This window comes from Meleagris gallopavo, chromosome 1 (genome assembly GCF_000146605.3).
Source record: "Meleagris gallopavo isolate NT-WF06-2002-E0010 breed Aviagen turkey brand Nicholas breeding stock chromosome 1, Turkey_5.1, whole genome shotgun sequence".
Lineage (NCBI taxonomy): Eukaryota > Metazoa > Chordata > Aves > Galliformes > Phasianidae > Meleagris > Meleagris gallopavo.
This window is the reverse complement of record NC_015011.2, coordinates 34,714,993-34,740,192: the sequence shown is the minus strand read 5'-3', so window position 1 is coordinate 34,740,192 and position 25,200 is coordinate 34,714,993. Positions and strand designations below refer to the sequence as shown.

General features: G+C 37.8%; 1 protein-coding gene and 1 long non-coding RNA gene across 2 annotated transcripts; one reads left to right on the top strand and one right to left on the bottom strand.

Annotated features, from left to right (window-relative positions):
- The first annotated feature begins 6 nt into the window (after positions 1-6).
- Positions 7-2,391, top strand: LOC109366221. The gene is made up of 2 exons (XR_002112405.2): positions 7-444; positions 588-2,391. It is a non-coding gene; the product is annotated as an uncharacterized LOC109366221 (long non-coding RNA).
- NUP107 (nucleoporin 107) lies at positions 704-24,381 on the bottom strand. The gene is made up of 27 exons (XM_010707953.3): positions 24,246-24,381; positions 22,804-22,893; positions 21,888-22,003; positions 19,884-20,010; positions 19,282-19,385; positions 18,611-18,738; positions 18,238-18,286; positions 16,970-17,041; positions 16,386-16,474; positions 15,443-15,521; positions 14,654-14,767; positions 12,619-12,709; positions 11,210-11,289; positions 10,746-10,805; positions 8,983-9,128; positions 8,817-8,865; positions 7,740-7,809; positions 7,172-7,290; positions 5,681-5,719; positions 5,205-5,355; positions 4,687-4,793; positions 3,577-3,679; positions 3,174-3,334; positions 2,832-2,957; positions 2,278-2,391; positions 1,825-1,992; positions 704-997 (listed from the first exon to the last, which is right to left on the bottom strand). Exons 1-27 carry the CDS (start codon positions 24,364-24,366, stop codon positions 890-892), a joined length of 2,781 nt encoding a protein of 926 aa, XP_010706255.2. The 5' UTR covers positions 24,367-24,381; the 3' UTR covers positions 704-889.
- Positions 24,382-25,200: the final 819 nt, after the last annotated feature.

Sequence of the window (25,200 nt, the reverse complement as noted above, 5' to 3'; positions counted from 1 at the left end):
GGTAGAGCTGAGGGCCGGGCGGCTGAGGGCAGGGCTCGCAGCGCGGCTCCGCCCGCACGGGCTGCGGGACAAAGGGCGGCTGGTCTACACCCGGCAGCGGGCTCCGATCGCGGTGCGCCGCCCCGAGCAGGCGGTGCGGTTGTCAGCAGGCACGGATGACGGGGGTGGGCCTTTGTCTGGCGGCGGCGAGCGCTGAATTAGCGGAGCTGCTGCCGCTGTCACGCCCTCTGTTAGAGCTGCGCCCTCTGCCCTCTCCCTTTAGGGGAGAAGCTAGACGCATTTACGCATGTAAACGTGCAAGGAGATTTCTACACGAAACGCAGAACCTCGCGCTCGCTTCCGGACACGATCGCTTCTTCCCCAGGTCGGGATTACCTCAACCTTTGAGCGACTGAACTGAGCCCTTCAGCAACGCTGTCTCCTCTGTAGGGCCGCCAGGAGCCGGTAACTTTGCTCTTCGTTGGATGTTCCCCCCCGCCCACTGCTTCTGCCTTCCCCTCCCCTGCTTTCCACACGCTGCCTCACTTTCCTTTTCCGCTGCAGCCCTGCATTTTCTTGTACTGCTGAATAACGCTTCCCCTCCACAGGCAGCTCCTCAGCACGTACGCGAAGGAAGTCCACACAACACCACCTTGCTATGTGTATTGGCAGTTTAGATGTGAATAAACAAACATTTTCTGTTTGTAAAGCACATTTATTAGAAAAAAAAAAAGTTACAAAAGAGACTGTGTGACAAATATCCTCTCATGTTGGTCAGGACTTCGAAAGTGAAATCTGTATAACTGTGTTTCTTGGAACAAAGATCAGAATGAATTACACAACGAATCAAAGTTGATCAAAGTGTCCAGACTTCACGTTCAAAAGTTTTTGCAGATATCTAAAAGAAATTCTAAGACTGAATTTCATATCCCAAGGGATCGAGGTCCTGGTCCAGAAGCATCAGAGAAGATTCCCTCAGCTTCTGTAAGAATTTTCGGAGTTCTTCTTTTGAAAATACCTAAGAATTAAAAAAAGTACATAATTGAGTTATATTTATTTGCAAGGAATTGCACTGGTATCAAAGTGAATGGTGGTTTGCTGAGCTACTCAATGTCTTCACTGATTTTTCGTCTAGAAGAGTGCCCACAACAGATCCATATTTCAGAAAGACATTTGGTATGGGACTGGGAGCAGTGGCAGTACTCAAACCCACAAGGAGTGTCCAGATAACTCTGTCTCAGCTACTACACAAAGTACTGGGGAACTGACAAGTTTAATTTTCCTGTTATTGCTGGCAGAGATATTATAAAGGCAATCCATGCAAATGCATCACAGTGTTTTTCTTAGTCTTGATGTTTCCTATCTGGTTTCTAATCCTCTACCTCCATCCAACACGGATGCCTTTTGGGATATGTGATTTTTGTGAGGTATGTATTTCAGGGGAATGTATTTGGGAGTCTTGGAGGGAGAAGGTTGGGTAAATCAAATACCCCCAAGTGAAACCTGCTTATAAAATGCTCTGAAGTGTAATGGAGAAAAAAAAAAATTAGAATGAAATACAATTTTATAGTTCAACTTCTATCAGTTCAACTGCTGTTATCGAAAAATTGGTACTCAGAAGAACTATTTTGCCATCACCTTTGGTGTTTCAAAGTTAACGCTTGGATTCCTTTTAATCAGCATAAAAAGAAACTCTTTACTACTGCAGTGAATGGGAAAAGATGAAGAAACTTAGGATGTTCAGTACCATATGGTGTCTTCCTCTCTGTACGGAAGCTTCTTTCACAGCCAACCCACGGAGCTTTTAATTAGAAGCCAAGCTGCCTGCAGTTCTCAGTAACTCACCGTATAGAGCTTGTGTCGCTCGGATGCCACCATATCAGCCAGCCTCAGGCATTCCTGGTACTGCCCAGTACTGTGCAACACCGTGTGCAGTAAGAAACACATCATTGGCAGACACAGCTTTCGCAGCAGAATCATCTGATGTGTTCGTTCGGGGTCCTCCTCAGCATCCTTACCAAAGCACAACATACATTAGTCTTACAAACACCCACCTTTAAAAGGCAACATAATCAAGATATTTGTAGTGTCAGAGGCAAAAAAAAATCAGGACTAAGCCTAAACTGGAGTGCCAGATCTGGTTTATATCATACCTGAAGGGGAGTGACCTATAACTGGTGACAGCAAGGCCAGAGAGAATTACTGATAAGTAGGACATTGAACGAAAAATGGCAAGGGTACAGCTGGGTACAATCCAGCACTTTGTGGCCCGTGGCATGACATTAAAAATTATTTTACCTCTCTAACATCAACCATCCATCCTCCATCAACAAACAGCAACACGTTGTACATCTTCTCCTTGACATCACTTGTAAGACCATCCAAGAAACTTTTCCAGATACCATAGTCCACCTGGCAAAGAAACAGGAAATTATCTTCTGCTGGACAGAGTGATTCCAAGGCTATTGTAGCAGAATCTTCACCTTGTGCTTAACAGCCAGCACTGCTGTAATTTAGATTAGAATCTTCAGCCAGGGAAGAGTTAATAGAAAAATCAAATACTCAGACTTATTTATAACATTGATAAACAATACATTGTAGCGAATACTTAACCATACGTAATGCAGTATTGCAAATAAATCTGAGTCACACAGGAAAAAAGTATGAGAATTTCTTGTGCAGTGGCTCTACTACTGTTGTACTGTTTTCTACTCCCTCTTTTTGGCACATAAATACAGTATTTTATAAATAGAGTTCTTAGGCAAAAGGAATGAGCAGACTTCTGCTTCATTAAACTAAGACTGTCTCTTAAGCAAGAACATAAATGTTGATAGTAAATAACTTTTACCTACCTCGTATTTTTTTTCTTTATGTTCATGGGCCACTTTTTCAGTGAAACTTGCTTGTGGCAACAAAGGTGGCTTCTGTGGAGCTGAGTTCATGTGTTGAAACCATTTACTGAAGATTTCATGAGCTTCCTGCATTGCATTGGAAACAATGTTTGGACATCTGTTAATTTTGAGTACAGCTCTTACTATTCTGTAAACTTTCAGGTACAGTGTATCCAGGAATAAGATGTTTATTCAAATGGGTAAAGCTTAAAATGTTACCAGCAAAGCAAAGCCACCATTATTTATATTATTATCACATTAGTATTTATTAATAACTCGGAACACAGTTTATTTAAAACTCACCAAATATGCCCTTATACATAAATGTTCTCTTATAGCATTGTCATCTTCAGCTGGAAGAGAGGCTTCTATTCCCTGTTCTTCCCATTGGTTATATATCTCTGCTATAGAATCTTGAGGAATCTTCACAAACACGTCTTTTGCAGCTTCATGCTTCTTGGATGCTATAAGAATGTGAACTGAGTATCAACAGCTGTGCAATTTCCATACTTTACCTACATAAACTGACAAACTGTATCATAGTTAAGTCACTATAAGGAAAAAAGATGCATTGTACAGTGCTATACTCTATTACACCCATGCCTTTTAACAGACAAGATGCAAAGCCAGATCAAACATATTGCCAAGAGTCAATGAGAACAAAACCAACACTTAAAAAGTCTACAGTATTTGTGAAGTTGAGTACCCAAGAACTTCCTCATGATAGCATTGCTTTGCTTGAGTGCTTCAGCCCTCTGTGCAGGATCAAATACGAGCCAGTCAATTACATCTATTTTCAGCCGATCTGCCTGTAAAAACCAATGTATTTATTTAGAGTCACTAACATTTAAAACACACAGGTGGCATTAAATATAATAAATCTACTCAAAGAAATACTCAAGCTTCCAGAGATCTTTGGACAGTCTTACAATGCATTAATAAGAATCATTTTATTCACACCTTTTATATCAAAAGCTTAGGAAACAATCTCTACGGTCTAAATTCATCCAAAAAATCCATTTCTAAATACCTCAGAAATTTTCAGACCAATGGGAAAGCATCAGATCTCAGGAACTTCTATGAATTACCAAGCATAGAAACCTTAACATGAATGCACTGTATAAACATGGTTTATTGAACCCTTGCTATAAACTTTAGGGTACATTTGGCCTGGGACCAGTTTTCCAACTGTTGCACTAGGTAAGCTGCTTCATTAGCTCAGAGGGCAAGAGTTGAAATTTTTTATGAAATAGCAAAAAATTTGCTCCATGTTTACAAAGTATCAGGGCTTTCCAAGCACTACTCTGGAAATAGAAGGCTAGCTATTAATAGTACCTCATTGTCACTTAAGTATTGGATTGGATCCAGCTGACATTCAGTGGTGATGACAAGGAACTTGTCAGTACAGACTATGTCTGTAGTAGCTGGAACATATCATTTGAACATGGAATGAAGTACATCTGACATCCAAAGTATTAATCCTTATAATTCTTAGAAGCTGCAATAATACTCTGTTCTCAGCTACAACATATTTTGTTGCAGATATTTCACAGGCTTCACCTCCACTTACTGCTCTCACAGTGACACACTACTAGCGACACACAACTCAAGCCCAGAAGATCAAAGAGAAGCAGAAACAGAAGTTAAGCATTCATGCAATTCATCTCCTTGCTTGGCCACATGAAAAGCATGTTTCTCTCACAGACTCTCTCAAGGCAATTTCCAGCAGTGTTTAAAGAGAAATATGGAACAGATGTGGCGAAGGACACTGTGCTTGATTGCAGATTGGAATAGCTCCCTAACAAAGCATACTCACCTCTGTTGTGCCTGTATTCAACATATGATCATGGTGACTGAAATCCCCAGCATCCTTCTTGCGGATGTTCTCAACAACAGTTTTTGTTATGGCTGCAACATCCAGGCCTAGGTGAAAAGAGAATTACACAGTGGGGATCAGAAATTCAAACTTACTGCTGAATGAATTTCAGACTGGGGCTATGGACCTTATTTCTTTCACTACCAGTAACTGTTACTGGGCTGGTCACACTCTCACTGCCACGCTAAATTAGAGGCTTTTGAGATACGTAATTTATTGCATGTATTTTAGATGAATAATATCCAAGATAACAGAAAACACCAAACACTCTGTGCTGGGGACCTGCGTGCAGATATGTTTGTCAAAGTTCAGAGCATATATTTAAGACGGGCAGTTAGCATTTAATTTCTGCTATGTTTGGACATGATCCACAAGCAAAAGTGATACTTAGCTTATTTTAGAAATAGATTTGCTATTCCAGATTACAGGAAGAAAACATAATGTAGAGCACATCTCACCTGCTTCTTTTGCTAATTCAAGACAGTGGTGGCGTTGATCGCTTTCAGTAACATCTTCTAGAAACAGAGCATACTGGGCAACAGCCAGCTCTGGGGGCAGGTGGCTAACATAAAAAGCTATTAAGTCTGTGTGCTTCTCTGATATCATCCGCTGAAGAATAGAAGGTAAATATTAAAAAAAAAACAATGTTCCTCTATGTACACATCTCAGTTATGAATATTAAATAACGTGTAAGCCAGATTCCTAATTGTGTGGGTTTTTTTCCCCCTCATAAAGAAGACTCCACTTGTTTCTCAGCTTCTAAACAAGGGTCAATAATCTCTGACAGTAATGCTGTATATATATATAACTCAGGCAAACCTCCATCCATCTATTAGGAGAGCACTAACTCTTTCCACCATGTAACCTTTACTCTCACTTTTTCCTCCTTAATGTCTAAACTCAAAGAAAACAAAATAGAATTCTGAAGGCTTACCTGAATGTAGGTCTTTAGGACTTCAACAGAAACTTCCTCCTTATTGCAAACAAATATAAATTCAATTTTAAATGAGATAATGTAGCAAAAAAACAGCAAACAAACAACCCCTGAACACCAGGAAATACCAAGGACAGCCTGAACAACGTGAACACCTTCAGCTAAGAACCAAGTGTTGATTTCTGAGCCATCATTTTAGTTTGATATGGTTATCTTGTGTCTATGCAGATTTATGTTTAAGCAATAACAAATTAGTGCTATATCCCTCACCAAAGGTTTTCAGAATTTAAAGAAACATCCACTGAAATGTATTTAGAATTACTGTTCAGCCCACAAGATGAGTTTCTCTTGTTGCAGCTAACAACTAAAAAATCTAAAGCCATTGGATCATCAGGTGCTGCAATAAAGCAAATCTAATTCACAAAATAAAGTGAGCTGCCAGCCCATCTTACGTTTAATTGATACAAATATTACTGCTGCTGACTCCAGTGCTACTAGTTCATAAATCTACTGCATTCAGTCGTAGTCAGCCTGTAAGCTGGAAAATGCTAAAACCACGCAAGCTGACTTTTGTCAAATTCTTATTATCATCTGTGAGTAATGCAAAGCACTGCAGCATTCAATAAGAACAAGCTTGCCTTATTTTTGTCTCAGCACTTTGATGCAAAAAGTACCTGAGGAGATTTCTCTAAGTTTTCTCTACAAGCAAGAATACTAAAAGGATGTATAAATGACATCAGGGATTTTGATCCAAGCATTTATATGAACTGTACTCAAAACTGTACTCAAAACATCAAAACTAACTTCAAAATATATTTTGACAGGGGAATGAAGCAATGAGCAGACATAAAAAAACAACACAATAACTGAAAGCTGTGTTGAAATCAGCTACAGAATATATACATTAATATTTTAGCAAAAGAAATACTATTCATATGTATGCTTCTAAATTTTAAAGTAATAGAAAAGTGGGGCTTTAATTACTTGTGACTGCCTCTGAAAAGAGTAATTGCAGCTCTGCGACTCACCCTTATATTTAGCACAAAGTGCCTAGGTAGCTAGCAAGCTGGATGTGGTATGTATTTGTAGAAAATACAATGGTTTTGGCTTGGACCAAAAGGAACTAATTGCCTCAAACAAATGCATTTATGAACATCCAGTAATAAATACAATTCCAAGGGCAGTGCCTGAGCCAGATTATTTCAGCTGCTGTATGTAAATCTTGAATTTTGAGTTAGGTCCTTTCTTTCCCCACACAAGCTTCTAAATAAAATCTGCCTTTCTCAAACAACATTTTTGAAGCTGATCTGGAGGGGAGGAGACGCTCTTTTTTAATGTTGCCTTTAGGATCCAATATCAACAAACACACTACAGGCACGTAGCTCCTCATCAGCCTGGTAGTAATTTCCCATTACAGCGCATATTTTGAGTATTTAAATACATTCATCCGAATTCAAAGAGTGGACATTGCTACAAGAACTTCACACTTACCTTAGTCTGCTGACCCAAAGTGCGGAAAAACAGAATAAGGTGTGTCATGAAACGAAGGAGGTGCCCTGGCAGCACACTTCTGTCTTTGGAAAGCCATCTGCTGAATTCTTCCATCAGACCTGTAGCCACCAACCACATGTCTGTATCAGTCATACCCCAGGAAAAGCCTAAGAAATATTTCAAAACTACGCATCTATTCAACTAATATAGTTTAACCTTAAAAGCACGGTAAAACAGAATTGCAACAGCTTGGCTAATATTTATCTATTTGGCTTTAATATCTGCTGTATGCATTCTGTCTGCTCTATGCATTTCTTAGACAAAGTTGCAGCAATATTCTCACATACATTTTGAATCATTTACACGATTTCATGACCGCCTCAAAAACTATTTTGTAGGTCAAGCTGCAGAAATTCCCTGTAGTTCTCAATTAAAGAATCAGCTTTGTTTTTAGGTGGAGTTTGCCTACTGTGCATTTCTAAAACCCATTCACAGAGAAGTTTCTGGAAATATCACCAGAAATAATGCAGTCGGTTGACATTTAAAAGTCACTTAGAGAAAAGCTCACCATCCACATCTCCCAGGATAATGAATTTCTGAATCACACGATAGTGTTCTTGATTCTCCTCTATAACTCTCTGGAGAGGAAAACAGAAAGTTCAAACTGTGAATAAAATCTCATGGCACAACATGTTAAAAAGGAAAAGAAAAAAAAGCAAATTTGCAAATAAAGCAAAGGTTTCTTAGAGGAAAAAAAACAGCTCTCTTATTTCAAAGGGTGTTCTATATAAAAAAAAAGAAAATGCACCTGCTATGTCCATGTCAAATTATAAGAAGATTGACAAACTGAAAGAGCTAGAATATAGATCTGTGATGTTAAGGCTTTCACAAAAGAGATCCAAAAATAAGGGCTTTTTGCTTTGAACAGAGTAACAGTGTATCAGGACAGATTCTACAAAGTCATAAAAGCTGCAACGTTTTCTATGAATCCTTAAAGAAAAGGCCTGTGAAATGTACTTGAAGACATTTTTCTGTTGGGAAACTAAGGCATGAAACAGAATTCAAGTGCACCAGTGAAACTGGCTGGTGGGAATAGCCAGAAAGGCCATGGCAGCTGAGTGCATCTGGCTAGCTGCTTCCATCTGTAAGCTCTTTATTTGACCCCACCAAACATAGTTTCAATTTAATCTTTACAAAAATTAACATATAAGTTATCTATTCCAGCTTAAATGAAATACTCTGTGTTAAGGACAAATACAGTATAGTAAAAAATATGTGCTTTTCAATTTTGAAAGACCTGTTCTGAAATATACATGCAAACCTCCTATAAAGAAAACCACAAAGCAATCAATCTTCACACATTTTATCAGAGCGTTAAAAAATGCCATTTACACTGTCTGCTTTGCACGTCTGACAGCAATTTGTTGTCCACTGTTTCTTTAGCACATTCCATTAGTTTGGCAGGTGAGAAACAAGACAAAACCTGTACCTTCTTCATCATTAAAAGGTGGCAGAAAAATCTATTTGAATTAAATATATATTACAGGGACAGAAAACCTCACTGTTTCATAAAATAGTGGAGAAGCACAAACCATTGTGTAAATAAAATAGCAAACAGTGAGGAGAAACTGTAAGCAATATATACCGTTTTGTCTGTTGCCTGAAGTTCTTCAAACACTTTTTCTGAAGTCCAGCTTTAAAAGTAAAAGAGAGAAGGTTAAAAAAAAGAAACACAACACCATCACAAACGTTGAATATTGTGAAAGGATCCTTTGTTGAGGGTAGGAACATAATTGCTACCTAAAACTTACTTGGTTTCTAAATACTCTCTAGGGAGCTCTTCCATTTCCTCTGCAGTTACTACTGATGTTCGTATTTCCTGCTCCACAAGTGTATCCACCATGACCCTGAAATACGCCCAAACAGTGTCCTCCCAGGTGTCACAGACTGGAAGAAGCTGTGCATTTTATACATCAGAACAAAACAGAGCAGAAACTGTTAGAGATTGAGAACCACCAGAATACAAAAACATCAACTGTAATTTAAGATCAGGTTTTTTGCTGTCGTAGCAGACCAGAAGCTTTCACAAACAGCAACCTTTCCTTCACTAACTCAGGATAAAACCAAAAATCCTTTCACTAAAATAGCGATCTAGTTCCTTGATTATTTTTAATCAAAAGTAGCCAAAATAAAAAACTCTTTTACCTCCTTTAACTGGTGGCATCACTGTGACACCATTCCCTCTTTATTGTAACAGTTCAGAAAACCAACCCAGATGAAAACAATCCACTCTTCTGCTGTGACATTTTCCAGCAGGGCCACCCCTCCTTCCCTCCCTGCTTTATATCATGGCTGCACAAGTCACAGTAGAATAATGAGTGGTGAAGGAATGAAGGAAGGGCTCTGTGGCAATGCCATCTCGGAAGTGTTTGAACTGTGTTACTTTATCCATATACTAAGAAAACATTGAGAAAACTACATACAAACATTCCCATTATACCTCTAAAATTATAATAGGAAGTTTAAGAAAAAAATCTGAGAGATCACTGAGCAAGAGAGCCCAGATAGTGCTATTATACATAGAATAATGTGCTAAAACTTTATAGCCAGTTCTTATCCAAAACTTACTAGGCTCTTTCAGCAGTGAAGCCCTGGGACAAGTTCCAGACACAACAGTGCACTTCAGGAAACATTTCTATCTTACAGCAATTTTAAAATTACTGAAGTTACAAAAAATATTGACTTTCATTAAATATCTCTTTCCTCTGTCAAAAGGAGGTAAGCATCTTAAGCACTGTACTTCAGTATAACTTTACAATGACTCCTTCTGTAAAAGAGCTCATTTCAAACTTCAATGAATAAAAGAACTGTAAAAATGCACCAGTAATCTTTCTTTTATTTTGTGAATCATTTTTATTTCTAACACATCGTTCCAAGACAGAGAGGGAAAGGAGGTGTCAAGCCCCTCAAGTAGGAGACTACCACTGATTAACAGCAGGTAAACTTTCATTATATTGGCTGTAACTTTCCTCGTCACCCTTTTATATGTACTCTCTCCCTCCCCCCCCCCATACACACGTTTTTGTGTATTAAAAACATCACTACTAAGGAGAAGGTGAGCACAGAAAATACCTGGAGGATTCAAACTAATAAGAGGAAAGAATTACTTAAAACTATCAATAGTGAAATTTGGTTACAGAGTCATGTCTAGATACATCAACTTGTCTAATGCGTGCAACTTAAAACACTGACAAATCAGAATATGGTACATGAGCAGAAAAGTGGCTGAACAACCTTTTAGGTAATACTAAAATTTCAAATCTAAAACAACAAAATTAGAACTGGTTGTACTGATAGTCAGCAAGAATAGTACTAAACGAGTCTATCAAATATATTTAATTAAGGCACAAAAATCCTACAGAGAGCATGTCTGCTAAAGCAGCACTGCTTGCTACTGTCAGGATTACTAAGTTCTTGAAAGCATATTAAGAAGTATGTCTTTATGGTGTTATTATCACATATAAAAACAAAATGCACAGCTGTCAAACACCAAGTACTATGAGGCCTGACATACCTGCTTGAGATTTCCACTGAGTGCTGCATAGATTGCTCTCTCATATCTGTTAAACTGCTCCTAAAATAAACAGTTGAAAAATTACCTGTGAGTTAAAAAGCACCTGTGCTTCCTGATCAGTTAAATTTCATTAGAGACTAATCCGTTACAAAGCGTTCCATGCACTTAAAAAGAAAGTTGGAAAATGATGTTTTTCCTTCCCCATTCAACTGAGTCCAGATGGAAGCCAGCATCAGCAGCTTCACTCTCAACCAAGTAAAAATGACATTTCCAAAGCCTTAAAGATTGATGCTGATTGGGCAGATTTCTCACTACAGGAAAAATACATTATTTCAGAAGTCCTCTTAGAAACATGAACTGCAAATCCCACAAACAGTAAACTAAAAAGGCAGGTTTACTTAAAATCATGTTACTGAGTTCAAAGAAGTTCAACATGAATACCAAGCAAATTAACATTATCTTACCTCTTCAGCCATACGCCAACAACATATTTTCCAAATGCATCTGTATGGATTCCCTTCAACAGGCTGTACCTCGTTTCCTCCTTGCAAAAGATAATAATAATAATTAAAAAAGTTATTAAAAAAACGAAAGCAGTAAGATAAAAGTCTATTTTCTGTTATTAACCCTATTTCAATCTCTTTGAAACTCTTTCCAATGCTTATCAATGGATTGGCCTGCAGGGTAGCTCTTCTAGCAAGTTTGGTAAATACACATCTTAACATGACAGTACTTTAAGCATTTAGTTGCAATTTAGCCTTAAAAAAAAAGAAAAAAAAGAAAAAGGCTTTGACCTTGACAGTATAAATAGACTATTTACATTTAGAAAACAGAAAGTCAGGGGGCAAGAGAATTTTTAGTAAATTTTTATATTTTAAGGACTATAAGCATCTAATAAATGCTACTGCTTCAGTGCTGCTGCCAAGCTGCATGCCTCCGCATGACAGTGTGCATCACAGGAAAAAAACCAACACCATAACAGCAGGCTAGGTAGGTAGGCAACGCTCCAAAACAAGGTTAAGACACCAGTGAGTTGTACAGAAGTACAATGGGATATCAGAATTTGAAAAATAGTAAAGCAGTATGCCTTCCAGTCTCAGGTGTGCATAGCACTCAGACATGTTCATAAATCCTTTGCTAAATCTAGCAGAGTCCAAATACTGTAAAACCGTGTATTTTTTCTCCATTTACCTTTGCTGAACTCTTTAGTCCTATTTTATCTTTTGAACGACAGATAGAACGTTTTTGAGTCCATAAGCAATAAAATATTTGCTAGATGATTTAATGACTTTCAACTGGAAGAGAGGGTTGATTTATATCAAATATCAGAAATTCCTTACTGTGAGGGTGGTGAGACACTGGAACAGGTTGCCCGGTGAGGCTGTGAGTGTCCCCCTCTGGACACACTCAAGGCCAGGCTGGATGTGGCTGTGAGGAACCTGGTCTAGAGGGAGGTGTCCCTGCCTACAGCATAGGGTTGGAACTGGAGGATCTGAAAGGATCCTTTCAACCCAACCATTCTATAATTCTAAATGGCAGAAGGTTCTCTGACATTGAGAAAACACGTACTGAGACATGAATGGTGGTGGTGAAGATCTACACAGAATTCCTAGACATCTGTTTTCCTAGCTGTTATGCTTGTATTAAAAAAAAAAAACCCCAAAACTGACTTTACTATGTCAAGTGGATTCAGTGAACTCGTACCTTCAACTAAAACCATTTCATACATGTTAAATGTGATCAACAGACACGGTAGAAGTATTTTAGGCACGAGAAAGTCCCTTAATATTAAAAGAAAGAGCTATTTCTCTTTGCTAAAGAGAAAACCCCCTGCTTATTTTTACAGTTCTCAAATGCAGATGGAAGAAAATACCTCCATTTATGTTGGGATCATGATACAATTTCCATCCTTCCAAAGTTGCAGCTCTCCAGGCCTGACCACATCGTTTGCATAAGCGCTGTGCCTGAAAAATAATGGATTTTTTCTGCTATCAACTTCATGGGGAAAAATGTAAACATTATTAAAATCATTCATTTGTGTCGAGATTGTACTAGGCAAAAAAGAATCTTAAACTCAAAATAACTGAAGGATTACAAAGTAAATAAAATGTAATCAACAGTACTTTTCATTAAATGTTCTAGTTTTTATCAATACTTATGTATTGATATCAAGTTATAAGTTTACTTACGTAAGCTTAAAGTACCACCTTGTTGCTTAGATCCCTTAACCATCTCTTTACCTACTTTTCTAATTGATACAGCTTGCCAAACCCCTTGCGTGCTGCTAAAAATAGCAAGTCTAACTTTCCCATGATATCAATAGCCTACTCACTAGCACTAAGAGGTTTAATTCAAAGCTATTTTGAATAGCATGGAATGTAAAACAGAAACTGTACATGGAAAAACCTCTAAAACAAAGCTTGCTTACAATTCTTCCAATCCTACACTCCTGGAGGAAAACAAGCAAACAAAAAAAACCCCTAAAGATTATCTGATGAGTCTGACTGGTATCGCTCCAACACTGACAAAAAGCCATGAACAGCTGGAGACATTGCAGTGTGTGGGCATGGTTTGTTTTGTCCAGCTCCACTCTCTTCAGATTGGAAAGGCTGCAGACAGACAGCCATTTTAGGAGTGGTGACAAACAGAAAGAAGAGGCAAGCTGGTCAAGCTCACATAGCATGTATATTATCTATCTATTGTAAGATAAATAAACCACGGCTGATTCTTGGTTTTAACTCTTTCAATAGTGAATAAGAGACTCCATGCTTACTAGATAGTAGGAACACTGTAATGCAACAACTGAAATAGCAGATTTATATTCATACCCCTCTGAAGCAACATGGACTTGTGCCCATAATATCAAACAATGAATGGACAGGGCAACAGAACACCAGCAAGTAACCATTTTCCTAATCTAAGGTCTTGGACACAGGAATCTGAAGTCCCTTTTTCCTTTCCGTTATCCAAATGTCATTATATAAATATAGAGCCTAGTGTAAGGGACTGAGCTTCCAGCTGAGGCCTTCAGACTACACCACAGTACAACTATTTACATTAAATCACAAAAGCTGCTTTACAATTGGGAATCTTTATTCAGAACAGCTTTAGGACCAGAACTGCCAGATGTTACTCAGATAAGGATTAAGGCAAAGTATACACATTGTATATTTTGTAAGAGCAGGCAAGAAGCAGAATCATAGTGAAAGGGTGAATGGAGAAGAATAGTACACTTTCTAGAATATTCAGATAAAGTCTATTTGAAGTTTTTCCTTGTGAAGACACCTGGCCACACAATAAAGGTTAAAAAAACAACAACAACCCCAACAAAAAAAGAAACCAACAAAAAGTAACATGCTAGCCATGACTCTTCCTCAGTTCCATTCAAATCACACAGCCAAGGGGACATCAGAGGAGCAGAGCAAGCAAAGGCTGCTTAATTAAAAGCTATTTCTAAAGAAAGCATACACAAAAAAATCTCTCTTTAGTTACAAGTGCAAGCATGTTCCGCTCCAAAATATTAATTTAAAAGTTAGTTTATAAGTTAATCTACTAATTATTAGACATGAAATTGGGAAGTTATTTGAAAAATCTCATGTCTTTGGCAGTATTTTGTACAAAATCATTAAGGTAAAGAAAAAAACTACATTATCAAATAACGAAAATAAACATGCAACTTTTTCCATAATGTCTATTCTACACCTGAAGTTACTTCGCTAAATGCAATATTTTTTCCCACCACTGATTTAGCATCACTATCAGTACAGACAGTTTATTGAAAATTAAATCCCTACAAAACAAAATTAAATAGACATTTTACTACATAGCTTGTCATTAGCTTTAATAGTAAGATTTTAAACACGTTAAACTAGTTAATCAAGAATATTCTTTAACTTTCTTTGGCCTACCTCATCTGTCATCCCTGCTCTGATAAGAGTGAAGAGATACTTCAGTAATCTTGCATCATCTTCTCGATCCAAATCATCAAGTGGCAGTTTCTGCCTTATGGGAGCATCTGGATCCTGCAAGGGAAAAAAGGAACCATCCATCCATTCACATAATGCATATCTGCCTCTTCCAATGATTTCCTGTCCTGCTTTACAATTTAGAGTCACATTTTCATATCGGCACAACATGTTATACAGCCCACATAATATCCAGCATGATACTTCCTTGTCTTTCTTATTTCCTTTATTCCTCTTCTGTCACTGTTCCTATCAAAGGGAGACACTGTAATCCCTTTATTTACTTTATCATTATGCCTTTGCCTCAAATCTGTCATCTTCCAGCTCTTCTCACCTTCAAAAATCTTCTCCCCTTCTTCATATCAACCTACCTGTCTGTCTATCCTTCTTCAACTTCTCAGCAGCCTTTTCATAGTAGTTGTACTTGCTTCCATTTAATGCAAATATATCAAGATCTGATAATTTTAACCATTATGCTAACCATCCAGCAACTTCCAACTTCAGCATTCACTAACATCCTCTCATCAGCTAGCTCCTCATTGCTTCACAATTTCCGTACTGATTTTCCAACTGAATGCCTTGCAATTTTTAGATACTGCAACAATTTATAGATAGCAAAAATCACCCCGTCCCACCAATTCTTAGAAAACAGCACATATGTTCTGTGTAAAGCATTCTGAATGGTTTTTATGCCCATTTTGAATCCAAGTCTTATATTTAAGTAACACTTACCAACTCTGTTACCAGAGGTCGAGAACTTCCCATGTACGTACTTAACTGTCGCTGCTTCAGGATATGCAGTGTATTCTCCCTGGGAGCAGTGAAATGTTTTTGAGAAAAAGAAAGGATTTCTAGCAAACATAAGGCATGAAAATTAAAAAAATATTTCTGGATTGGTGGAATAGGGTTACAAGAAAGACATATTTGGTTTGGTTTGTGTATCAATGAACAGTGTTATTGTAGCGACAATGTCAAATTTCTTTAGAAGTGCAACACTAGAATCAATTCATGTGGCTTTGACTTCTTCCAAAACCAGTTTCAATATATGTGAACTATTGATTGATTTCTGCACAAACAAGATTTCCCACTAGCATTCAGCATTGTCAGTCTTAGACAGAAATACAACTCAGGATGAGCACATGATTCCAGAAGCCTGTATTCACCTGTCTTTAAAACAATGTTTATAATAGGAACTAGAATCAAGAAGGCTTTGCTTTCTCCTGCCTTAAAATCCTTCACTGATAATAAAGATGGCAATAATGACTTCTGGGGAACAATCAGTGGCAAAAGCAATGACATGAACTTCAACAGGCAAAAGTTCAAGCCAGACAAAGAACTGAGCACAGAAGAGAAACACATGAGAAGAGTTTTATCCAGGCTGATCAGCAGATGACCATTTCTTATTGTGTCTTTTTATGAAAAATTAAACTGTCATCTATGTAAAACTAAATTGTTTTGACAACTTTCCTGTCATCCTCTCCTCCCAAAAGTAGTACATGACTTTTGAGAAGTCATACCTGAACTGGGGAGAAGCTCACTTTTTACATCTAAGAACTTAAGGAAAAATGAATGAACAGACCAACTTTTTGGGTGGCTCAGGACTGATTCTGTGTCTAGTTCTGTGAATATTACACTTCAGGAAGCATGGATACAATCAAAGTAAGTCTGAACTCACCAATATACAGATTTTGCATAAAACTCAATATTATCAGAGAAGTTCCCAATTTCATCCTTGGCAATGCTCTCTAGCCAATCTACCACCAGCTGGAATGAAATGCAATAGGTTTTTTAGAACAAACACACAATAAATAATATTCTGTCTTTCTCTCATCTCTGAATCTACTTATAATCTGCACAGCAATCCAAGGTGTACCTATCCTAAGACAAATTCACTCTAAGTACTCAGTTTGAAGGTTGTTTTGGCACTTGATATATTTCTCACTAGATGCTGCAGTTACTACTGTGCTATTTAATAGTTCCTTAATTACCAACAACAGTTTCAGATGACCTACATTAGAATAGTTCTCTGCCTTCCATGCTCTCCAGCCCAGCCTGAAATATTTCTGATCTTTAGAAATCAATATTTCTGCACATACAGAAAATAACAAGCCTAGATGAACATAAAGAAATAACTACTTGAAGTAGCTTAACAAAATGCACAGAGCTCATATTTTCTAAAGCTGATGTAATTATTAATGTCATAAACATTTAAGTGTTTACTCATCTATTACCATTTTCACCATAAAAATTCTGTCCTACCTGGCTTTGTCGAACAAGGGCATCTTTCTGAAACAAGTTGTCTACATTCATCTTTTCACTCGCATTTAAAACCTATTTCAGAAAAAGTTTATCACCACTTCATGGAAAAGAAAAGTTACCACACAAACATGAATATCAAACCGAACACACATTAACTTCCAAATTTGCTGTAAGCTCGGCATGCTCCCCTCCCCTGTCCCTTTTCAGAAACAGATGATGCTACACACCTGTTTTATTTGGATGACCTACTTTCTGTCACACTAAAATCTGTAAAAGACTGATAATATAATTGAAATGTATGGCCACAGAAAGATTTTACACAGCAGATCCACCAATTCCACTGACTGCTCTCATATTATCACAACTGCAATTCATTACTTCGTAAGAGGAAAAGCCCAGACATTTTCCCAGAGCTCATATGAGCACTAACCATGAACAAGCAGAAAACAAAACAAAACACACACACCAGCCCCAAGCCCTGATCCTTCTTATTGCTCTCCTGCATGAAGTTAGCCTTCTTACAACAGAAGCAGAAGAATACAAGCGTTTTTCTAAGAAAGACAGATAGGAAGAGACTTTTTTTTGGCACAGCAGAGTTTAATTTAAAAGCACTGACAACTTAGCAGTGGGAATCGTAGAGGAAGCTATTTCATGACTGAGAAAAAAACAACTACAGTCATAAATTTTACAAAGGCTGAGTTGCTTTACTTGTTTTGTCTTCCTAAGCATATTCTGGCAGTAAAGGCTGGAAACACTGTACTGAGACACACAAGAAGACTACAGCTGAAACAAGAACACTCCAAAAAATTTGATTTCTCTTGAGATAAATTGGAATCAGAATTGCAAAGCACCAGACAGCTTGAGACCACATGCTCTTCTAGGCAAAGCAGAATTATCTCTGCCCCAGGGAACATTATCACTACAGATGCAACTTTTAAAAATAAATATATCGTAATTTCCAGTGGATTTTCCAAAGGCATGAGGAATTCTTAATGAAATAAAGCAAAATACACTTGATACAAATGTTTAAACTAGCATTTTCAATTTGGAATTGAATATATTGTGAAAGGTGAATTCAACTATATGTAGAATAATTTAATATTTATCTTGATAGTAATTAAATCAATCTCATCTTTGTTTATCTTCTTTTACCTCTGAATTTTGAGTGGCTGCAATACTGGAATTATTAAAAAAATAAAATGCAAGGATGCAGCTTTAAAACGTATCCTTTAAAAACAGTAGGTACTATTCTTCACCCTCAAACTTACTGTGATATCAAAGGCAGTTTCATCTTCCAATGCAGATTGTATTCTGTCCCTAGAAATAAAAATGAAAAACCTTAACTACAAAAATAAAGCTGGAACAATTCAGGAGAATGCATAATAAAAGCAAAAGCACTTAAAAATCCTTTCAAGTGTTTTATAAAAATACTACAAGTTAAGAAAGCAGCAACAGGACCGTTAACAACTTTCAGCTCCCATAAGTAGATAGTAAATAGGCATCACGATCAGCAGTTAGTTCCACAAACAAATTAAAAAACAGGCACTTAATTGCTTTACTCTGTACTTGTTCTCTCATATGCAGTATGTCTAAGAAAGTTAGCTCAGTGTAAAAAGGCAACGAGCTTTTCAAAGAAATTACCTATAAAGTGAGGACAACAGTCTCCACGTTACCATCTCCTGCTTGAGAAGCCACAGGACACTGGCAGTTTTTGAAAATTTCTGCTGTCCAGGAGTTGCTCTGTAAACTATCTTCCCCAGTATGTTCACCTGAAGTAAATAAGCACATACACAGTCAATACTGCTCATCACTTTTATTTTTACAATCCCTGCTGATAACGAACCATCAGTCTACGGTTCATTATTTAAAAAAACAGACTTCTTAAATGTGATGTTGAGAACTCTACTGCCAGCTTGTTAGGAATGCAGTAGAAAGCTCTTAGATCACCACAGTAAAAAGCTCTGAGAAATGAGTATTTTTTAACCCAGCTCACTATCACTAACAAAAAAAAAAGATCTATACACCACCTCATGCTTGCCACTTGCAGTGGAATGGCAGTCAGATGACATTTCTAGTATTTACTAAGCTGCACAACAGGCATTCCTGTGCCAAAGCAGAGGATGAGCAAAGAGGGATGCTATTCAATGCCAATGTTCGTGACTAATAAGACTGCAACCAGCTGGAAGATTTAAAGTGTCTAAGTTAAGCACTGTGACTTTCTCAGGATCAGAAAAATGGCAGTGCAATTTCCAGAAGGGATGGGAAATTCAAACAAATAATAAGAAAAAGACCCATCCAAGCAAATTATTTACCTGGTTATTACATATACTTTCATACTCATCCACAAGATCGAAAATGGTAGTTGATGTATGTTTCAGGAAGGAATGCAGAAAATCTGAGTACATGCTCATAGTAGCTAGAATATACAGAAGAAGAAAGCCATATAAGATATGATGTGGTTAAAAATCCCAACATTAAAAAAAAAAATCCTTCTGATGCCGAAGTATCTCATCATTAATAAATGTTAACAAAGACAATGATGATATGAACTGTTTATACCTCATCAAGTCAGAAGAATTTACCAGCTAATATAAAAAGATACACAGAAGCTATGAGATAAGTAAAATAATTATTAAACATTTGCTGTAAATCTGTCATCTGAGTTTTAAAGACAAAGCTGATTCTACATCTCCACAGAGCTAATTCAATTTGTGTATTACATCACCACAGCATCCCATTTCTGTCATCAGGTTCCACAGAGAACAAACTGGCAAAGCTCCAATAACTGGAAAAGCAAACTTTCTGAATTCTTTAAACTAGACTGTTTCTGGCATAGAAATATCTAAGTGAGAAGATACAGGAAAACAAGATTATGTATTTGTTCAACTGTGATGAAAACCTCAGATCATCTCACCAGCTTCCCCAGGATCATCTTCACGCAACAGTACAGCACTCATGGTGACATCTTCTGTCATGTCTAGATTTGTAAACATTCCTGTTTGCTGAGGTGAGAGCATTGCTGTCCAGTTACTTTCATCCAACTAAAAGCAAAACAATATAAAGAAAATAAACAGCAAACTCAGACTACTACAAGGCTAGCTCCAAGGTTTTTTCATTCTATGTGAGTGATACAAACAGAGCAACTCAAAAAATTAGTAATGAAATAACTGTCTTTAAATAAGGCACAACTATAATTTTAACAAACTGTTCTCAAAAGAATAAAATTTTAATCTGGAAAAAGAACATTCTCTTTTATTTCAGGAAATAACAAGTGTGTATGCTAATCTAACCAGACCCTGCATTTTAAACTCCTCTGTACCATTTTTCACCTTAAACATATGTAACTCCATCCTTTCACAGTCTGTTATGTTAAACATTTTATTAACTTAGTATTTTGTTGACTAAGTTGTAAAGCAACTGTGAAAAATTAAGCAAAATAGATAAAATTTTTATCAGAATCATTTATTTCAGTCTTTCAATCTTCTTAATGAATTGCTCAAAACACTGATTGAACGAAGCAAGAATATTAAAGTGGAGAACAAGGCAAAGCCACACTTTCTTGGGTGTATTTTAGGGGAAGCCTCTCTGACAGAAGGGAGCAAAATGGTCAAAAGAGAAGATAATCTACACATACACTGTATAAACAGGATAGCTTCCCTACATCTGTTCTAGTGACAGCAATGGCTTTCTCAGCAGCAATTAATGACACACCAGGACCCAGGGATATGACCATGGTTGATTCTTTTTCCTGGCTGTTAAAATGCTCCCAGTCCAAACCAGAAAAAACAGAGAACCAGACGACACTGCTGTAAGTCTCTTAAGCACATCCAAAAACTGTGGACATATAATGTGGTGTTCATCTCTTTATGCCCCAGATTCTATCCACAGTGTTTCGCCTGCCTGATTTCTCTCTGCCATTTTTGCCCTCTATCCGGTCAGACCAGAATGCTGCAGCACTCCAAAACATTCAGACCACTGAGCAAATATAACTCAATTCCAGAAAAATTATATCAGCTCCCTGTGGGAAATACAAAAGAGTCTGATGAGTGCTGTAATCCACTAGCAAGTGCATTGCCACAAGATGTCCTTTTCCCATCAAACTCCTGTGAAAGCTTCTGTCTAGTCCCGAACTTCTTCCTGCTAAACTATACTGGATTCAGGTCAGAGCACTAAATACTCACAAAATGCTATTTACAGAATATCAAGAGGCTCTGAATCACAGGCAGAGTGCTACTATTAAGAACTTTATCAGTATTGATCAAGAGTCAATAGGATCCAGAGCCATACATCTCAAAGAAACCAATGGGCTGCCACAAACTAAAGAAACAACCAAAAGGAAGAATGTATTAAAATTCACATACAGAAAAACATGCTGTTTTGGGTCAATTTAAAAATAAACAGATAAAATAGTTCAGATGTACCTACTGACGACTTTTATAATCATTTGTTTTACCAAAGATGTAACCATAGAAGATAACTAATGCCATCTAAAAAGTAATCAGAAAAACTTGCTCTGAAATTCAAACATTAACATGCGAATGAAACTTACTCCAGAAGAGTACTAAAATAAGAAAAATTCTCAAGGTTCAATTTGCTGACAGAATAATCACCTTTGAAGAATCTGTAAACAAGCAAAGTCAAGATTTTTGCAGTCACAAGCTGATGTTTTAAGGACCAATTTAACATATATGGGTATTTAAGAAGCCCTAAAAACTCTTCATTCCTCACTACATCATCTCAAAGAACATCACAGTAATAAATAACAGTAGTATCAAACTTCTATAGAAGCAGTAATAACAGTAAGCTTGTTCCACTTGCAGTTTGTCCCTGGTGTAAACTACACACAGACACAGTAAACTTGTAGCTTCCTTGACGTTTCACAAGAGCTAAAGGGAAAAACGTGCTCTAACTGCCTTACCATTGACTGATTGCCAAGCAGACCAGAATTCTGCAGAATCAGAGGAGATTTCCCTGCTGCTCCCAAGATGGTAGATGCGTCTGTCTGCTTCAGAGAGCTTCGAGATAGTGCAGTAACTGGAAGACAAAAAGCTTTCTTTGCAAAGAGTCTTTAAGATCACAATGCTCTATCATGGAACTCTTGATAGCAATCCTGTTATGGAGACTGAAGTGTTTATGAAATCCCTACTCAGTCATGCAACAGCCAGATTGACCAGATGGAGAAATAACTTGTTTCTGTCCGTATGTATCTGCTTTCCATCACAAGGCTTGAAACCCAGAAATACGAAATACCAATTAGAAAAGAAATATGAGTCTTAGGCCTAAGTATTTTGAAATAATGAGGTTAACCATGAATTAAGGAACTTAATAGTCTACACATAGTTATGCTAAGGCTATATATGTATAACTAAGTCTGGAGCATCTCAAGCACTAGTCTTCCAAGCAGAACACACATAAACCTGAAAACAAAGCACACCTATTGTCATTTCAATTCCATTGGAAATCACAGAATGGTTTGGTTGGAACAGACCATAAAGATCACCCTGTTTTCCAACCCCCTGCTGCAGGCAGGGCTGCCATCCACCAGATCAGGCTGCCCAAGGAGAGCCCATCCAACCTGGCCCTGAACTTCTCCAGGAATGGGGTATCCAGACTTTTCAGGGCAACTGGTCCCACTGCCTCACCATCCACTGACTAAAGAACTTCTTTTAATGTCAATTTTAAATCTCCCTCTTTTAGTTTAGAACTGTGGCCTCCTGTGGACCTGCACCAACAGATCCACATCCTCTTGTGCTGGAGGCCCCAGAGCTGAAGCAGTCAGTTTATAAACATAGTACTCCTTTTAATTATGTAATAAAAAACAAAATAAGACTTACACGGCTGGCGAAACAACGAACTGGAAGTTCGGGGAATCATCTGGCCTCTGGGTGTCATACATCCAATACTGTCATCCAGGGATGTAAGAACTGATTGATTAACAAGTTAAGAAACACTCTTTAGCTCTACCTAAAATGACTGTGGCAGCTTGGAAAGGAAGATCATTTTACTGGGACTCAAATTAATAAGAAAGACACATTTCAGACTAAAGTAGAAAGTCCCATTCACTTATATCATAAAATGTTTCAGCAAAAGGTTAAAAGCTGGAAGGCTAGAAGGGACATTCCAAAATACGGTTCAGAAACATCAGCATGACAGGTGTGGGATGTCCTGGTCCTCATAGTTGCTTGGATCAAAGAGAACACTGTTCCATGAAGTGCTGCTACATCCTGCATGAACCATAACAATTAAATCTCAATGCATCAAGAAAGGAATTTTCTCCCCATTCCATGACACCAATGACTTTAACTAGAAGGCAATAGAGTTCAATGCTCTATGTATGGCTTACTAAGGAAGTTGCTAAGGAAGTGCTGGCATAAAAGTTTCAGTGCCCCATTTTATATCAGCTTCCAGGTTCCTGTGAACAACAATACGATCAGGGCCAATATTGTGGTTGCAAGAAAAAGCCTACCCCAAAAACAACCAAAAAAAAGGCCACCGAACTAAAATGGAAGGATGAGCTTATAAGCTTACGTACTGGATTCCTTTGCTATCGTAATCAGAAAAAAAAAAGCATTATATTAGGAGGCAATTTATTAAATATTTCTTTTTATTGTATATAACTGGGGAAAAGAAAGTTCTGTGGAAATCTAATCGTATGTACTTCTCTTGCTATCATGGTGCCTGGGAAGCTATGGTGCCCTGAATAAATACACCGTGATGACATAAAACGTACACAAAAGATCATAAAAGCAAACATATTTTAACAGGGAGATGAAAATTCAGGGAGGAAGTTGGCTATGGCTCACATAGTTCTCTAGGCTGTCATCAACCCAACATCATAAGCCCACAAAAAAATATAAAACACCATACTATAGAAAGAGTGAGCACAACAACATCCCTGCCATCAGAATGGTCCACAACTGAGAAAAATCTATCTAGATATAGTCAAGAATTGACCATAGAGACACTTTGACAGTCTCTTACTCCTACTGAAGTCCACTGACTAATCCATTCCAAGATATAGCCATGGCAGCTTTGACACGGTTTGTGATTTATGAAAACAACAGAAGGAAAAAGGAGAGGAGAGAAAATTTCCATTCAGAAGAAATACTTCTCTGTGACAAAGCAAGTCACTGCATCTCTTGGCTTATTCCTAAGCTCTCTTGTAAAGGCCAAGGAATTCACTATGCTGCTGAAAGAAGCAGGAATATAAGGACATTATGAATACAACACACAACAACTGAACAGAAAATAAAAAGCCTCTGTAGAAAAAGGATACTGGAAACTCTTTTCTGAGAGCTTTGTTTTCGGCCAGGCTTGGCCATCTCTGTACTGAGGGGTGACAGTACATCTCCAAAACTGCTTCTGGAAAACAGAAACACAAAGTAAGCAAAACACATCCAAGCAAAACATACAGTATAACGTTACTCTCTTTAGCTAATCTTTTCTTTCAAATGCTAGTAACTTCACAGCAGTGATTCAAAATCCCAGTCAAAAAGAAAATAACATCCCAAAACCATGATTCTATGTTTTTTTCTTCTGTCCATCCTAGGGAAAAGACTAAGGGGAGAATCTCATTAATGTTTATAAATGCCTAAAAAGAAGTGGAGATTGAAGGCAAATAGATGAGGCCAAGTTCTTCTCAGTGGTGCAGTGTGATAGGACAAGGAACAGTGACCTAGAACTTGAACATAGGAAATTCCATACTAATATGCAGAAGAACTTCTTTATGGTATGACTGACAGATCACTGGAACAGATTACCCAGAGATATTGTGGAGTCTCCTTTTATGGTGATATTCAAGACCAGCTGGATGCTTATCTGTGCGACCTGCTGTAGGAACCCTGTTTTAGCTCGATGACCTCTTGATGTCGCTTCCAAACCCTGCAATTTGTAGAATCATAGAATGGCCTGGGTTGAAAAGGACCACAAAGATCATCTGGTTTCAACCCCCTGCTATGTGCAGGGTCACCAACCACCAGACCAGGCCGCCCAGAGCCACATCCAGCCTGGTGTAGAATGCCTCCAGGGATGGGGCATCCACAACCTCCTTGGGCAACCTGTTCCAGTGCATCACCACCCTCTGGGTGAAAAAATTCCTCCTAATATCTAACCTAAACCTCCCCTGTCTCAGTTTAAAACCATTCCCCCTTGTCCTATCACTACCCATCCTTGTAAACAGTCATTCCCCCTCCTGTTTATATGCTCCCTTCAAGAAAAACGTGCAAGAGGAA

Excerpts from the sequence above, each read along its gene's own strand:
- NUP107 (XM_010707953.3), bottom strand. The coding sequence starts at position 24,366 with ATGTGTTTTGCTTACTTTGTGTTTCTGTTTTCCAGAAGCAGTTTTGGA. Across the intron at positions 16,475-16,969 it reads CCCTTGTTCGACAAAGCCAG|CTGGTGGTAGATTGGCTAGA; the intron begins GTAGGACAGAAT and ends ATTTCATTCCAG. Across the intron at positions 2,958-3,173 it reads TATGTATAAGGGCATATTTG|GAAGCTCATGAAATCTTCAG; the intron begins GTGAGTTTTAAA and ends AATGCAATGCAG.